General features: G+C 42.1%; 1 protein-coding gene across 2 annotated transcripts in view; it reads right to left on the reverse strand.

Moving 5' to 3' along the window:
* Positions 1 to 1,826: 1,826 nt before the first annotated feature.
* Positions 1,827 to 17,688, reverse strand: part of Lcmt1 (leucine carboxyl methyltransferase 1) — an 85,163-nt gene continuing 69,301 nt past the window's right edge. For both annotated transcript variants that reach the window (XM_004668335.2, XM_045131774.1), the window contains 4 exons: positions 12,918 to 13,019; positions 9,450 to 9,541; positions 5,802 to 5,899; positions 1,827 to 2,046 (listed from right to left, as the gene is read on the reverse strand). In XM_004668335.2, the coding sequence (XP_004668392.2) occupies positions 2,024 to 2,046; positions 5,802 to 5,899; positions 9,450 to 9,541; positions 12,918 to 13,019 (315 nt within the window). In that variant the 3' untranslated portion in view covers positions 1,827 to 2,023. The remainder of the gene's footprint in view (positions 2,047 to 5,801; positions 5,900 to 9,449; positions 9,542 to 12,917; positions 13,020 to 17,688) is intronic.

Below are 17,688 nucleotides of genomic sequence, written 5' to 3' on the forward strand. Positions count from 1 at the left end.
CGAGCTCTTGAACTCCCTTTTAAAAATTAAATTGAGCTGCTGGGCAGATAGCTTAGGGGTTAGGCCACTTAGCTGTGTAGCCTAAGTATCAGGTTCAATTCTCTGGTACCCACATAAGCCAGATGCTCAAAGTGGCACATGCATCTGGAGTTCGTTTTCTGTGGCTAGAGACCCTGGCATGCCCATTCTCTCTCAAATAAATACATATATATATGTTTAAAGATTGATGTTTTGTATGGTGGTACTGGAGCAGAGGCCAGGACTTTGTGCATGCTAGGCACGTGCTCTACACAGAGCTATACCCCCAGCCCAAGATGGTATTTGAGAGAGATTTCATAACACAATCATAAGTGGTGATGGAACATTATTTCCCCTGAAATTTCCTTTTTATCTAAAATGATAAAATAAAAAGTAAAAAGTAAAAAAAAAAAAAAAAAAAAAAAAAGCCAGGTGTTGTGGCACACACCTTTAATAGCAGCACTTGGGAGGCAGAGGTAGGAAGATCTCTGAGTCAAGGCCACCCTGAGACTATGCAGTGAATTCCAGGTCAGCTTGAGCTAGAATGAGACCCTACCTCGAAACACCAAAAATAAATAAAAGTTTTAAAAAATGAATGCAACGTTGGGTTTTTTAAGTCTAGCTAGGAACTCTTGCTGCCCTCTGGGAAGAGCTGTAATGACTTCAGCCTATGCTGATACAGAACAGACATGTCTCCTACTCACAATACACACATACAAATGAAAAGACTGCAAAGATGGTGCGCATATTTACCAATGGTAATGTGCTGTGATGTTTGTTATTCTGTTCCATCTTTTTAAATTAATGGACTTGCTCCACTAAGCTGACCTATACTCAGTAAGGCTGGTCTCAAGGCTCCAGATATTGGATCAGTGTGCAGACACAAGGGACTAAGACACATCATCATTAACTGGAACCCTTACCTTTGACCTGAGATGTGAAAGGTGACAAGAAAGGAAACAGCTTTCTCAGTCGATGATTCAATTTTATTTCAGGCTGTCTCAGCATACCAACTCCCATTAACAGGCATGCCACAAGAGGGGCAAGACCTAGCTCCAGGGAACACTGACCCAAAGGCTCCAAATGGTAGAGCAACTTCCCAGTTGAGGAGTATCCCAAGGGCTTCCCCACCGCTATTCCTGAATAAGGTGGTCCATGTTTATGGCCGTGTCATGTAACCAAAAAGTTATCTAGGTGTGAACAGGCCTTATGTTTATGAATTGTGGGCTTCGTGTTGGGCTAAGCCATCTCTCCAGCCCTAACCTTTTTTGTTTATTTTCTTTTTGTTGTTGTTTTTCAGGGCAGGGTCTCACTCTAGCTCAGGCTGACCTGGAATTCACTGTGTAGTCTCATGGTGGCCTCAAAACTTACAGCAATCCTCAAGTGCGGGGATTAAAGGTTTGCACCACCATGCCCGGCTCAATTGGTATAACCTTCTTTGCCACAGGAGGCCACACACACTGAGTTCCAAGGACAGGGACAAGAACATTTAAGTCCTGCCTTGATAACCAATATGAAGGATGCTCTTAAGCAGACTAGCTTGGCCAGGGAAGAGCTCTAGCATCTGCAATTGCCAGGGGTCAAGGGGCAGGGCCCACGACATGCTATAATAAAGAACACACAAAGTAAATGCCCAGATGGATTCTAGGTCATGCATGAGTTGGGTCTGACTCATAGGGGTGAGTCAAGGTCCAAGGGAGATTCAGAATCCTTGGATGTAGCTGTCACAGACTTTGTGAATCCTGGCCCACTCCACACCACACAATCCAGGAAAGCATCAGACAACCAGTAGAGGTCCAATGCACAGGTAACTGGCAAGTGAGATTTATTTAAACAATGATAAGTTAACAGGATCGGGGTCAAGATCTGGCACAAACACCTTCACAACTGAGGTTCTGAGGGACAGGATCCAGGCTGGAGATGAGGCCTCCCCATCCCTGAGGAAGCCCAGTGACCTCTTCTTCCAGAGACATCAGCTTCTGCCTAAGCATGAGCCTTCCACAGATCAGCAGGTTATCTCCTTCAAGCCTGAGGGGAGGAAACACAGATGCTGCTCAGACCCCTGCAGCACAGCAAGCATGGGGAGAATGAGACCATTCCCAGAGCTCTGAGCTGACCCTGGGTGCCAGTGTATCTGCTACTGCACCTCTGCTCTCCTGTTATGAAACAAAATTTTATAAGGAAGCAAGAGGTTAGGCCATCTTGTTTATTGGTGGTTTAAAAATGGATTAGGAAAGCATTATAACAATTTATGGGCTCTTTGCTATAAACATCTAAAATCTATCTTTTAACTGCTGAACTTTGAGCACATGTAGAGATGATTCCTCATCATTACAAACCAACCTTCCAGGCAGCTGGCAGAGGGTGGGGATCAAGAAGACCCTGGCACTTAAAAGTTCACTGTACCAACTGGGCGTGGTGGTGCATGCTTTTAATCCCAGCACTCAGGAGGCAGAGGTAGGAGGATTGCCGTGAGTTCAAGACCACCCTGAGTCACATAGTGAATTCCAGATACACAACTGTAATCCTGGCATTCAGAAGACTCAGGCAGGATGATCACAAGTTTGAGGCCAGTCTGAGACTACCACCTTATGGCAAAAACACCATATGGTGGGGCAGTGACAAAAAAGCCATTTCAACATACTGCTTCTTTCTTAAGGAGAGTTAACACAGAGCATTAGAAGCATCCTATGTTTTCCAAAGCATGGAAGGATGTGAGAAAAAATCATGTGACAGAATCTAATAAACTCATTAAAATTATGCTCAGCAAGAGGTTTTAGCAAGAAGAGGAAAAATGCTTATGTCACATTAACTTGAAAAAAATAAGAACCAAAGTTCCATGAGTATGTAAAATTCAACTCCATTAAAAATAAGACAGCTAAATTGGGCATGGAGATGCATGCCTTTAATCCCAGCACTTGAGAGGCAGAGGTAGGAAGATTGGCATGAGTTTGAGGCCACCCTGAGATTACATCATGAATTCCAGGTCACCTGGACTAGAATAAAACCCTACCTTGAGGAAAAAAAGAAGAAGACAGCCTAAACTGGGCGTGGTGGCGCACACCTTTAATCCCAGCACTCGGGAGGCAGAGGTAGGAGGATCACCATGAGTTTGAGGCCACCCAGAGACTACCTAGCGAATTCCAGGTCAGCCTGGGATAGAATGAGACCCTACCTTAAAAAAATAAATAAATAAGGTGTGTTGGTGTGCACCTTCTTTAATCCCAGCACCTGGAAGGCAGAGGTAGAAGGATAATTGTGAGTTCAAAGCTATGCTGAGACTATACGGTGAATTCCAGGTCAGCCTGGGTTAGAGCAAAACCCTACCTCAAAAAAAAAAAGACAAGGGCCAGACATGGTGGGGCAGGCCTTTAATCCTAGCACTGGGGAGGCAGAGGTAGAGGTAGGAGGACCACTGTGCGCTCAAGGTCAGCCTGAGACATAGTGAATTCCAGGTCAGCCTGGGCTAGAGTGAAACCCTACTTAAAAAAAAAAAAAAAAAAAAAACTTGAAAAAGAAAGAGATACAAGGGGGCCAGAGAGATGCCTCTGTGGTTAAGGTGCTTGCTTGCAAAGCCAGGTGGCCTGGGTTTGATTCCCCAGTACCTAAAGCCAGATGTACAAAGTGGAACATGCATCTGAAGTTTGTTTGCAGTGGCAGGAGGCCCTGGCACGCCCATTCTCTCCCTCTCTCTCCCTGCAGATGAATAAATAAATTAATTAATTAAAAAGACAAGGATTATGGGTATAGCTCAGAAGTAAACTGCTTGTGTAGCAGGTGTGAAGCCCTAGGTTTGAACCCTAACACCTCAAAATATAAATAAAATAAAGTCAGGTATGGTGGTAAAACCTGTAATTGCATGAAGCTAAATTGAAGTCAGCTTAGCTACATGTTTGGGCAAAAAAAAAAAAAAAAAAAAAAAAAAAAAAGCCCAAAGGGCTAGGAAGATGGCTTAGAGGTTAGGGTGCTTACCTGCAAAGCCTAAGGACCCAGGTTTGATTTCCCAGTACCCACATAAGCCAGATGCACAAGGTGGCATATATGTCTACAGTTCATCTGCAGTGGCTAGAAGCCCTGACATGCCCATTCTCTCTTTCTTTCCCTTCTTTCCCCTTTCTCTCTCAAATAAATAATAAAAAAAAAAAAAAGAATAAGCCCAAAGCCTTTAATCCCAGCACTAGGGAGGCAGAGGTAGGAGGATTGCTGTGAGTTCAAGGCCACCCTAAGACTACATAGTGAATTCCAGCTCGGGCCTGAGCTAGAGTGAAACCCTACTTCAAAAAACCAGAAAAAAGGAAAGGAAGGAAGGAAGGAAGGAAGGGATGGAGGGAGGGAGGGAGGGAGGGAAGGAAGAAAGGAAGGCCAAGTAAATAAATAAACAAGATAATCTAGGACACATAGCAGGAAATGTTATTGATGTTTATCACAGGCATACCAAGTAGATTTTCTTTGTTATACTTTTTATAAGTTTCTAGGGCTGGAGAGATAGTTTAGCAGTTAAGCGCTTGCCTGTGAAGCCTAAGGACCCCAGTTCAAGGCTCGATTCCCCAGGACCCACGTTAGCCAGATGCACAAGGGGGCGCATGCATCTGGAGTTCATTTTCAGTGGCTTGAGGCCCTGGCATGACCATTCTCTCTCTCTCTCTCTCTCTCTCTCTCTCTCTCTCTCTCTCTCTCTCTCTCTGCCTCTTTCTCTATCGCTCTCAAATAAATAAATAAAATAAACAATAAAAATTTAAAAAAAGATAGAAGTTTCTAGATTCCTAACTAAAAGTTATAATATTTTATAATTAATAGAGAGGATTACAATGTAAAACATATCAATAAGTGATTTTGAATCAAAAACAATGTTGGAAGTTTCTGTGGGTCGAACTGCACAGCTGGGTAAGTTAATAAGCAGAGTAAGCCCAAGCAGGCTTATGACCAGTCTCATGTTACTCAGAATTGTTACACTATTGCCTCTGTCACATTTTTATTTCCTACCAGCTGCCTGTCTGAGGCCATATATCATTCAGCTCATATCTGAGGAAGCCTGAAGGGAAGCTCTACATGGGCCTGGGATCTGATGTGGTCTTCACTGGTTGGAGTTGGCCTAAGAATAATTAGTCACTGGGGGTCAGAGAGGACTGAGGACAGGCATACAGAAGGGCTGAATCAAAATCCCAGTACTTGGAAGGCAGAGGTTAAGAGGATAACTGTGAGATTGAGACTAGAGAGTGAATTCCAGGTCAGCCTGGCCTAGAGTGAAACTCTACCTTGAAAAAACAAAACAAAACAAAAAAAACTAAGAGAACAAGGTGCTGGGATGAGATTCATCCCTGTCTGCCACAGCTAGGGAACCACACCCTAATCCCAGAGATAAGGGGGTAAATTCCACTTGTAGCTGTGTGGGTCTGTTACAGATGAAGCAATCTGTGTTTACTGTCTACTAAACTTGCAGGCTAGTGGAAAAGACAAACACTGGGTATTTTATTATTATTTTAAATCCTCAAAGTCTTCAATCTTCCCAACTGCAAAAACCCCACAGCAGCCCTGTCAAGGGCTGATAGTTTGGAGATTGTGGTTCACACAGTTCTCCTTAATTCTGCATTATAAAAACCTGGAAGAGAAAATCATGAATTCTCAGGACACATTTGTGGATATACACATGCACACACGCACACACGTGTGTGTGTGTATTTCCCTAGTTCTCTGAGCCTAAAGTTAAAGCTATGCCCTTCATTTTTTTGGAGGAAACACCTTCCCTCCTTCCAGGTCAAAGCAACAGAAGCACAATATCATACCAAGTTCATGGCCTCCTCTGGTGGCCCAGCACAGGCAATAATGCTGCATGAGCTGTTCTAGAAGCTCCAATTCATCCAGGAATTCGAGGGATTCTATTCTGTGCAGAGAATGAAAATAGGTGAGATGTATATTTATCATTTATACAATTAAAGATACCAAAAAAAAAAAAGGCTGGACATGGTGATACACACCTTTAATCCTACCACTTGGGAGGCAGAGGTAGGAGGATCACCATGAGTTCGAGGTCACCCTGAGACTACAAAGTAAATTCCAGGTCAGCCCAGACTAGAGCAAGATTTTACCTTAAAAAATAAATAAAAAAGATGAAGGTGATAATGACAGCAGTTACTGCTACAGAGAGATTTTCATTACATTTTACATGAAAAGAGGATAACTACAAAACATTATGACAGACTAGAGGTGACTCAGTGGTTTAGTGCACTTCCTGTGCAAGCCTAAGGGCTCAGGATGGATTTTCTTCAGGCTGTAATCAGCCCAGCTGGAGAGGCAGAATTGGAAGCTCAGAGACTTTTGTTGCAGGTCCAAGATTCTTGACATGGAGCTGCAGGCTTTAATGTTTTCCCTGCTTGTTTTTTTTTTTTTTTAATTTATTTATTTATTTATTTGAGAGCGACAGACACAGAGAGAAAGACAGATAGAGGGAGAGAGAGAGAATGGGCGTGTCAGAGCTTCCAGCCTCTGCAAACGAACTCCAGACGCGTGCGCCCCCTTGTGCATCTGGCTAACGTGGGACCTGGGGAACCGAGCCTTGAACCGGGGTCCTTAGGCTTCACAGGCAAGCGCTTAACCGCTAAGCCATCTCTCCAGCCCTCCCTGCTTGTTTTTGTTTTTTAAGTATTTTTATTTATTTGAGAGAGTGAGGCAGAGAGAGAAAGACAGAGAGAGAGAGGGAATGTGTCTATGAGCACACCAGGGCCTCTTGCTGTTGCAAGCAACAGATGCATGAACCACTTTATGCATCGAGATTTATGTGGGTACTGAGGAATCAAACCTGGGCTGTCAGGCTTTGTGAGCAAGTGCCTTTAACCCTGGAACCATTTCTCCAGCCCCCTATTTATTCTTGATGTTGTACTTGGTTTAGTCATTCCTTGCTGTGTTTTCTTTTGCAGTGGAGTTTTACTCTGGGCCATTACATATATGTAACTTGTGTTTTGAGTTTACAGAAAAGAGACTGTATCAGATGAGATTTTTGGATTTTTACAAGCAAGCACCTTTAACTGCTGAGCCATCTTCCCAACACAAGAGATTTTGTACTTTCAAACAGCATTGGGATTGGAAAAAAAACCTATGGAGACTTTTGTTTGTTTTTTGGTTTTTCAGGGTAGGATTTCACTCCAGCCCTGGCTGACCTGGAATTCACCATGTTGTCTCAGGGTGGCCTCAAACTCATGGTGATTCTCCTACCTCTGCCTCCTAAGTGCTGGGATTAAAGGCGTGCGCCACCACATCTGGCAAGACTTAAAAATTGAACTGAATACACAACAGGCACTCAGCATTTGTCAAATATATGAGCAGCACTAGATTTCTTTTTATACTCCACAGTATTGAGCAAATACAGACAAGCTACATAACATTGACAAAGCTGACAGGGCTGTTCAGGACAGACAGAGCAAAGCCCATTCCATTTCATCCCTGACCTCTGTTGGGGTTACAAAAGGCAATGGCCACACGAGACAAAAAACTGCCTATCAAATCAAATAAAGGGCTAGGGAGATGGCATAACTGTTCAGGTACTTGCCTACAAAGCCAAAGGACCCAGGTTTGATTCCCCAGAGCCCACACAAGCCAGATTCACATGGTGGCACATTTGTCTGGAGTTTGTTTGCCGTGGCTACAGGCCCCCACGCACCCATTCTCTTTATTTGCCTCTCTCTCTCTTAAATAAATGTGTGTGTGTGTGTGTGTGTAGTTTGTGGGTTGTTTTTTTTTAAGGTAGAGTCTTACTCTAGTCCAGGCTGACCTGAAATTCACTATGTAGTCTCAGAGTGGCCTTGAACTCAAGAAGATGCTCCTACCTCTGCCTCCCAAGTTCTGGGATCAAAGGTGTGCACCATCATGCCCAGCTAATGAAAATATTCTTTTTTAAAGACTGCCTACAAGTTACTCTACTTGTGTAGAATAAAGTTGCTTGAGCATCACCATTACAGATGCCAGACAAGGGACGCTCAAATCAGTCATCCTAACAAGCATCAAGTGGAAGCAAGCCTGTAAAAAAGCTTCCAGAAGAATCCAGTTAGCACTAATGTGCTTATATAGAGAGTGTTCTTTCTCTATCTTCAAGGCATTCATTACCAACTTCTGATGTACGTACGTGATGTTTTTACATGTTATACACACATGAAATAAGTGAGACTTTTATTCAAGGTAAAGTCTCTCTCTTTAGCCCAGGCTGACCTGGAATTCACTATGTAGTCTTGGGGTGGCCTCAAACTCACGGTGATCCTCCTATGTCTGCCTCGCAAGTGCTGAGATTAAAGGCATACAACACCACACCTGGCTTAAACTTCATGTCTTTGTGCTACAATTACAAATGATTAAAGTGTGTGTGTATGTGTGTGTACCAGCATGCCATGACCCATGTATGGAGGTCAGATGACAACCTTGGATGCTGGTTCTCATCTTTCACCTTGCTTGGGACAGGATCTCTTTGTTTTGCCTCTGTGCACACAAGGTTGGCTGCCCCAAATGTCCAAGGATTTTCCTGTTTCAGCCTCACATCTTGCTGCAGGGGTGATGGGATTACAGACATGCCCTGCTGTACCCAGCTTTAGCTGGGTTCTGGGTTGTCACAGTTGTTTATCAAGTACCTTTACCCACTGAGCCCAATATGATTTATTTTTAAGTTAAAAAGGGGAGAATTATTTCCACACTAATATTTGTAGTATGAATCTACTGATTCAGAAACCAGAAGGCTATGTGTCAATAAATATTTATCTATTGACATCCAGAGAATATGCTTGACTTTGTAATAAGAATTATCTGCCCCATAACTGAGCAGAAAACACCTCATGGGCACTGTGTAATTTGAAACTATTTTAGAACAATGAACACATCTCTCTTTTTTTATTTGATTATTTGCAAGGGTGGGGGAACGGGCACCAGGGCCTCCAGCCATTGCAAACAAACTCCAGATGCATGTGCCACTTTCTGCATCTGCCTTTATGTGGGCATTGGGGAATCCAACCTGGGTCCTTAGGCTTTGCAGACAAGCATTTTAACCACTGAGCCATCTCTTCAGCCCACATCTCTCTTTTGTAAGGAGGGAAAAGCCCATTTAGAAACCTGTCACCTGCAGTCTTCTCTTTCAGATGCTTGGCCAACATCATCTTTCTTCTGCTCCAAAACAGGGATTATACAAAATTTCCACTGTATCAAAAGCTCTGGGAATTTTCCATATGCAACTGCTTACTCTGACTCAAATAATCTGCTTCGACAAAGGTGCTATCTCAGTCAGTAGCTAATGAGTTACTCTCTCAAGCAGTTACCAATGTTTACCTTATTTCAAAATAAGTCTGCTTAAGGTTTTGTATTGTGCTTCACTTTAAAGAATGGAAAGAATGAATACAGATAATCATGCCTTTGATTTCTAGTTAGCTATGATGGAGCTAGGTTTGCCAGTCACTTACCTGTTCACCTCTGCTCGTGGTAACCTGCTGTACAACTCCATCATGTTGATTGCTGATGCTGTTTCCCACCCATTCAACAGCAGCCGGTCTTTCTGAAAGTGGGGTAGAGAGAACTGGAGAACCACAAGGCCTTACAGCACATAAGGACTGCTATGACACTAGTCCTCTTTCAAAAGCTCATCCTGGTCCCTATCATCTTTCCCCTTTTCACTTTCTAATTTTCTATATTTGAGCATTTATTGTCTTCATGGGGGAAAACTCACTGGAATATACTTAAAAAGATATCAAGGAAAAACACTTTTCAGCCAGGCATAGTGGTGCACACCTTTAATCCCAGCACTTGGGAGGCACAAGTAGGAGGATTGTCATGAGTGCAAGACCACCCTGAAACTACATAGCCTGGGCTATAGTGAGACTACTCTATCTTGAAAAACTAAGGGGGGAAAAACAGTTTTCTATGGATAAGAGCTTTTGTTTGCTTGGTTGGCTTGTTGGATGTGAGACAGGGCCTTGGCCATGTAGTCCAGGTTGATCTGGAGCTCACTAGCCCAGGAAGGCCTTGAACTTATGATCCTTGTGCTTTGGCCTGCCAAATGCTCAGATTACAGTTATAACACACAGCTTCATCTACAACCTAGCTGGAGGTCATATGACAAAACTTAATCTACAGCAGCAGGGGTAGGAGGTATCTCCAGCAAATGAATGACATTTTTTAAAAATGGGGGAGGGCTGGATAGATGGCTTAGTAGTTCAGGCACTTGCCTGCAAAGGCTAAGGACTCCCAATGCCACCTAAGACAGATGCACAAGGTGGCACATGTATCTGGAGTTCTACTGCAGTGGCTGGAGACCCTGGCATGCCAATTCTCTCTCTCATTAAAAAAAAGAAGGGGGCTGGGCATGGTGATACACATCTTTAATCCCAGCACTCAGGAGGCTGAAGTAGGATGATCATCCTGAGTTTGATGCCAACCTGGGCTACAGAGTGAACTCCAGGTCAGACTGGGCTATAATGAGATTCTACTTAAAAAAGACAAAACAAGGGCTGGAGAGATGGCTTAGCGGTTAAGCGCTTGCCTGTGAAGCCTAAGGACCCCGGTTCGAGGCTCGCTTCCCCAGGTCCCACGTTAGCCAGATGCACAAGGGGGCGCACGCGTCTGGAGTTCGTTTGCAGAGGCTGGAAGCCCTGGCGCGCCCATTCTCTCTCTCTCCCTCTATCTGTCTTTCTATGTCTGTCGCTCTCAAATAAATAAATAATTTTTTTAAAAAAAGACAAAACAAAATTAATTAATTAAAGTAAAAATAAAGTGTGGCCCATGGATGGATTCCAACTCAAATATACCTGGAAGCATCTTTTTAAATAACGGAAGCTGAACATGGGCTGAGAATCATGTGCTATAAAGAAGTTACAGTAAATGTGTGAAGTGTCATGATGGTGACATCACTATCCTTGGGGGGAAGTCTATAGTACAAGAATATTCACACTGAAGAATTTAGGCTGCAATCATACATTGTCTGATATGTGCTTGAAAGTACATTGACAATGCTAACAAAATATACTGTGGAGGGGAAACATGAATTAGTATTAGTAGAATATTATTAATTATTGAAACTGGGTGTGGTGCTTTGATTCAGGTGTCCCCCATAAACTTAAGTGTTCTGAATGCTAGGTTCCCAGCTGATAGAGATTGGGAATTAATGCCTCCTGGAGGGAGTGTATTGTTGGGGGTGTTCCTGTTGCCCACCTTATGTGGGCCAGGGGGTGATGTCCATCCCCTGCTCATGTCATCGTTTTTCCCTGCCATTGTGAAGCTTTCCCTCGAGCCTGTAAGCCAAAATAAACCTCTTTTCCCACAAGCTGCTCTTAGTTGGGCGATTTCTGCCAGCAATGCAAACCTGACTGCAACACTGAGTGATGATTGGCATTCAATGTAGTATTCATCCTTTTATGCTTGTTTGAAATTTTGCACAGTACAAAGTAAATTGGGCATAAAAATTTGTGGATGGCATTTATTTGATGCTGACTTCATTCTCTGTAGGAGAATCTGCTTCTCTTTTTCAGATGGACACAGAACCTGAGGAGAGACTCAGCCCATCACAACTCACCAGGGGCCCAGCTGAAACCATAGAATAACTGGGGAAATGAGCAAGAGTGCTGCTTTCTTGGTGAACCTGGTATCAGCACAAGGGTGAAGGAGATAGACACAGAGAATACTCAACTCCTACCAAACCAGATATCCAGAGCCACAGAGGCTCCCAAGACCTCGTCACTGAAGTAGACCTAAAATGAACCCAACATGGCTCAGGGTAATTAGTGGAAGAGGGGACGGAAAGTGTTAGAACCACTAGTTGGGACATTAGGCACAGAGATATTGCTTCTTCCCCATAAGTGATGGCAACCCCCACAATGCATGACCCACAATCCCCAAGGAGGAGGGTCCCTTCAGAGGGGGGAGGACAGGGAGGAAGCTAATGATGGTACCAACATGGCTGTTTACACACTGAGTATGCACATAACTAATAAAAAAAAAAAAAGTCAATGATTGTGATGGAGAGGTAATATGATGGAGAATGGAATTTCAAAGGGGATAGTGTGGGGGGGGAGGGAGGGAATTACCATGGGATTTTTTTTTTATAATCATGGAAAATGCTAATAAAAATTTTTAAAAAAAAGAAAAGAAAAAAATGTGATAAAACAAAGAAATAAAAGGAAAAAGGATTATTAGAAAATTGTTAAGCCAGGCATGGTGGCACATGCCTTTAATCCTAGCACTCGGTAGGCAGAGGTAGGAAGCTTGCTGTGAGTTCAAGTCACCCTGACACTACAGAGTGAATCAGGTCAACCTGGGCCAGAGCAAGAACCTACCTCAAAAAAACAAAAAAAGTTTAAAATTTCTATTATAATTTTCTTGGAAAGAAAACTATTAACTGTGCATGTTTCTATTATTTAGTTATAGTTACATATGTACTATTTAAATATAGTTGCATTGTAGTAATACATGGACTAAGCCATTGAACTATAATATTCAGCTGTAAATAAAATATCTTTGTAATGACTCACACACACACAAAGAAACTGCAGGATGGAGAGATGGCTTAGCAGTTAAGGTACATGTCTGCAAAATCTAACAACCCAGGTTCAATTCCCCAGAACCCAGGTAAGCCAGATGCATAAGGTCGTGCATGCATCTGGAGTTTGTTTGCAGTGAATGGAAGCCCTGGTGTGCCCATTCTCTCTGTTTTTCTCTCTCTCAAATAAATAAAATATTTTAAAAATAAAGAGATAAATAAAATTTTAGGCCGTAGTATATATAAGTTGTGTTTTCCATACCAAAGAGGATAGGCAGGACTTGGGTTGTCCTAGCATCAAAGAAACCCTCACTGTTTGTGGTGCAGGCAGGACAGGGCTTTTCACATGGCATCTGAGAGAATGCCCTTCCTTTGCCAGATGCCCCATGTATGCACTGACCTGTGACTCTAATGACTTGCAGGTTTCTACCCCTGCCAGGTCACACTGTCGCCTCCGGAGGTTTTCAATCATGATCTGCCCAAACCGGTCATCCATGTTCACCTTGGGAAAAGAGAAAGATTGGTTATGCATCACCACAAAGATCTAGTTTCTAAATAAGAAAAGTAATAAGAAATAAATAAGCAAAATAAAAATCTCATTTTTAACTGGTCAAAAGTGATGTGTGGTTACAGGTTCAGGAAGGAATGAATACTAGCATAGGATGATGGCAGACTGAGCTGGCGCAGCCCCAGGAAGGGCACTTGGGCACAACACACCCATTAGTATGCCAACCTGTGGCATAATACTTCCACCAACAGCAATTTATTCTACAGATACTCACATGCATACATATGCACATGAATGGGAGACTTCCCTGCAGTCTTAGATGCAAGAGGAAGAATCTTAAAATACTTATTATTGAAGGTTCTATCATCTTCATATAATGAAACATCATATAACCAAGAAGACAGAAGAAAGAAGGTAAAGATATAGACATGGAAGGACTTCAAGATGAATAAAAAGGTACAGAGGAATGTGAACAGAACACTCCCATCTGCCTCCGAGAAAAAAAAAAATTTCTATATGCATATAGGAAAATCCTAAAATACAGAAAATCATGTTGCTTCCTAGGTCAGAGGATTGAGGTCTAGGGGAAAAAGAGATTTTTACTTTTAGCTAACTTTTCATATTGCTTGGTTCTTATTTTAAGAGAGGCTATCTTTATGTAGCACAGGCAGGCCTTAAACTGTTCTTCCTGCCTCAGCCTCCCAAGTACTGCAGGCATATGCCACCCACATCCTGATTTGTTTATGAGCCATCTCTCCAGCCCTTGTTTGGGTTTTCTATTCTAAACATGCTATCAGTTTTTTTTTTATTATATATATCTACATACGTGTGTGTGTATTTTTTATTGACAACTTCCATAATTGTAAACAATATCCCACGGGAATTCCCTCCCTCCCCCGACTTTTCCTTTTGAAACTCCACACTCTATTATACCCCCTACCCCCTCTCAATCACTCTCTTATTTTGATGTCATGATCTTTTCTTCTTCTTATGATGGTCTTGTGTAAGTAATGTCAGGCACTGTGAGGTCCTGGATATCCAGGCCAATTTGTGTCTGGAGGAGCACACTGTAAGGAGCCATACCCTTCCTTTGGCTCTTACATTCTTTCTACCACCTCTTCTGCAATGGACCCTGAGCCATGGAAGGTGTGGTTGATATATTTCAGTGCTGAGCACTCCTCTGTTACTTCTTCTCAGCACTATGGTGCCTACTGAGTCATCCCAAGGTCGTTGCCATCTGAGAAGAAAAGGTTCTCTAGCTAAAAGTGATAGTAGCATAAATAAATGGGCATGAACGTCAAGAGAAGTGGTCACTGGGCAGTTTGGTGAGCACAGTATACACATTTAGCCAAACACTCTCTCCCATTGAACTGCATGCAGCATGGCTTTTTCCAGCTTTCTGTCAGCTGCTCTACATGGAAGAAGTTTTCAGCTCAGCTCCAGCAGGGTTTCTCAGTGATCTTACAGCCAAAGTATGTGGAGCCTTAAGCAAGAGGGTCTTACCATCTATTCCTGGTGGGGAACCAAGGGCCTTGGCAATGGCCTGTAATGTGTGGGGGCATCAGGGACAACCCTTGCCAACAATTCACTGGAAGGCATCCCATCCCTACCACTGAAAATTTTCTAGTAACACTCTATGGCTCCTGTGTATTCCACTGTCCAAAAAATTGGAAAGCCGGGCGTGGTGACGCACACCTTTAATCCCAGCACTCGGGAGGCAAAGGTATGAGGATCGCCATGAGTTCAAGGCTACCCTGAGACTTGATAGTGAATTCCAGGTCAGCCTGGGCAAGAGTGAGACCCTACCTCAAAAAAAAAAAAAAAAAAAAACTTGGGGTTGCCATATGACTTATTTATATCCTCTTAGATTTATATTAGCCCTCCTTCCACCTTTCCTTACTCAATCTCTTCCCCTGACCTCACTTAGGCCTTTTCAACCCCATTAATCTGTTCTTCTACTTACATATATACAATACCATCCTATTAGGTACCCCTCTCCCTCCCTTTCTATTCCCTTTGTATCTCCCTTCTAGCTTACTGGCCTCTGCTATTGAGTTTTCTTCTTTTTTTTTTTTTTTTTTTGTTTGTTTTTCGAGGTAGGGTCTCACTCTGGTCCAGGCTGACCTGGAATTTGAGTTTTCTTCTTACTCACATAGAAGTCCAATTATTTGTAGCTAGGATCCACATATGAGAGAGAACATGTGACATTTGGTTTCCTGGGCCTGTATATATGTAAGTACAATGATTGAGATGGGGAGGTAATATGATGGAAAATGGAATTTCAAAGGGGAAAGTGTGGGGGGAGGGAGGGAATTACCATGGGATATTTTTTTATAATCATGGAAAATGTTAATAAAGATTAAAAAATTAAAAAAAAAATTCTGTTTTTTGAGAGTGACAAAGGCAGGTACAGAGGGGAGGGGGGGAGAATGGGCACACCAGGGCCTCCACCACTGCAATCAAACACCAGACACGTGTGCCCCCTTGTGCATCTGGCTAACGTGGGTCCTGGGGAATCAAGCCTCGAACCAGGGTCCTTAGGCTTCACAGGCAAGCGCTTAACCACTAAGCCATCTCTCCAGCCCCCTAGATCTTTTTTAGATGCTTTGTGCCATCTGTATTTCGTCTTTTTAGAACTCTCTATTTAGTTCCATAGCCCATTTTTCAATTGGCTTGTTTATATTTTTTTTTAGTTCTTTGTATATCCTAGATATGAATATGCTATTAGATGTATAGCTGGCAAAGATTTTCTCCCAATCTGTAGGTTTCCTCTCTGCTCTATTCACAGTGTCTTTTGCTGTACAAAAGGTTTGTAATTTCATTAATTCCTAGCAATTAATCTGTGGTTTTATTGCCTGAGCAACTGGGGTTATATTCAGAAAGTACTTGCCAAGACCAATATGTTGAAGGGTTTCCCCTATTTTTTCCTGTGGCAGTTTCAAGGTTTCAGAACTGAAGCCGGGCATGGTGGCGCACGCCTTTAATCCCAGCACTCGGGAGGCAGAGGTAGGAGGATCACTGTGAGTTCGAGGCCACCCCGAGACTGCATAGAGAATTCCAGGTCAGCCTGAGCTAAAGTGAGACTCTACCTCGTAAAACCAAAAAAAAAAAAAAAAAAAAAAAAAAAAGAAAAAGAAAGACAGAACTGTTATTAAGGTCTTTGATCCATTTGGACTTAATTCTCGTGCATGAACAGAGATAAGAATCTATTTTCATCCTTCTGCAGATATATATCCAGTTTTCCCAACACCACTTGTTGAAGATGTCTTTTCTCCAATGAATATTTTTGGCATTTCTGTCAAAGATCAGGTGGCTATAGCTACCTGGACATACATCTGGGTCCTCTATTCTGTGCCATTGACCTACGTATTTGCTTTTGTGCCAGTACCATGCTGTTTTTGTTACTATGGCTCTGTAGCATATATTAAATTCAGGTATGGTGATACCACCAGCCTTATTTTTGTTGCTCAGAATTGTTTTTGATATTCAAGGATTTTTTATGCTTCCAAATAAACTTCTGGATTTTTTTTTTTTTTTTGTCTATTTGAGTGAAGAATGCCATGGGGATTTTGATGGAGATTGCATTAAATATGATTGCTTTTGGTAAAATTGCCATTTTCACAATATTGATTCTTCTGATCCAAGAACAAGGGATGTCTTTCATTTCCTAGTGATTTCAGCAATTTCTTGCTTGAGGGTTCTAAAGTTTTCATTGTAGAGATCCTTTACTTCCTTGGTTAGGTTTATTCCAAGGTACTTTCTCATTTATTTTGAAGCAATTGTGAATGGGATTCTCTGATTTCATCCTCTGTGTGTTTGTTGTTAGCATATAGGAAGGCTACTGATTTCTATGTGTTTATTTTGTATACTTTGGCTATAGTGTTTATCAGCTCTAACAGTTTGCTGGTAGAGTTTTTAGGGTCCTTTATGTACAAGATCATGTCATCTGCAAATAATAACTTGATCTCTTCCTTTACAACTTGTATCCCTTTTATGTGTGTCTCTTGCCTTATTACTATGCTAAGACTTCCGGTACTATATCGAATAAAAGTGGGGACAGTGGACAACCTTGTCTTGTTCCTGATTTTAGTGGAAAAACTTCCAGTTTTCCCCCACTTAGTAATATGTTGACTGTAGGCTTATCACAAATAGCCTTTATTATATTGAGATATGTCCCTTCTTATTCCCAGTCTCTGTAGGACTTCCATCATGAAGGAATGCTGGATTTTGTCAAATACTTTCTCTGCATCTAATGAGATGATCATGTGATTTTTGTCCTTCAGTCCATTTATATAATGTATTACATTTATCAATTTGCATATGTTGAACCATCCCTGCATCTGTGGGATAAAGCCAACTTGGTCAGGATGATCTTTCTGATATATTCTTGTATTCTGCTTGCCAATATTTTGTTAAGAATTTTTGCATTTATGTTCATGAGGGAGATTGGTCTGTAATTTTTTTTTTTTTCTGGTTCTATCTTTGCCTGGTTTTGGTATCAAGGTAATGCTGGCTTTGTAGATGGAGTTGGGCAGGATTCTGTCTTTTTGTATTTTATGGAAAAGTTTAAGAAGCATTGGTATTAGTTCTTCCATGAAGGTCTGGTAAAATTCACTGGTGAATCCATCTGGGCCTGGACTTTCTTTAGTTGGGAGATTTTTGA

Source organism: Jaculus jaculus, chromosome 12, assembly GCF_020740685.1.
Source record: "Jaculus jaculus isolate mJacJac1 chromosome 12, mJacJac1.mat.Y.cur, whole genome shotgun sequence".
Lineage (NCBI taxonomy): Eukaryota > Metazoa > Chordata > Mammalia > Rodentia > Dipodidae > Jaculus > Jaculus jaculus.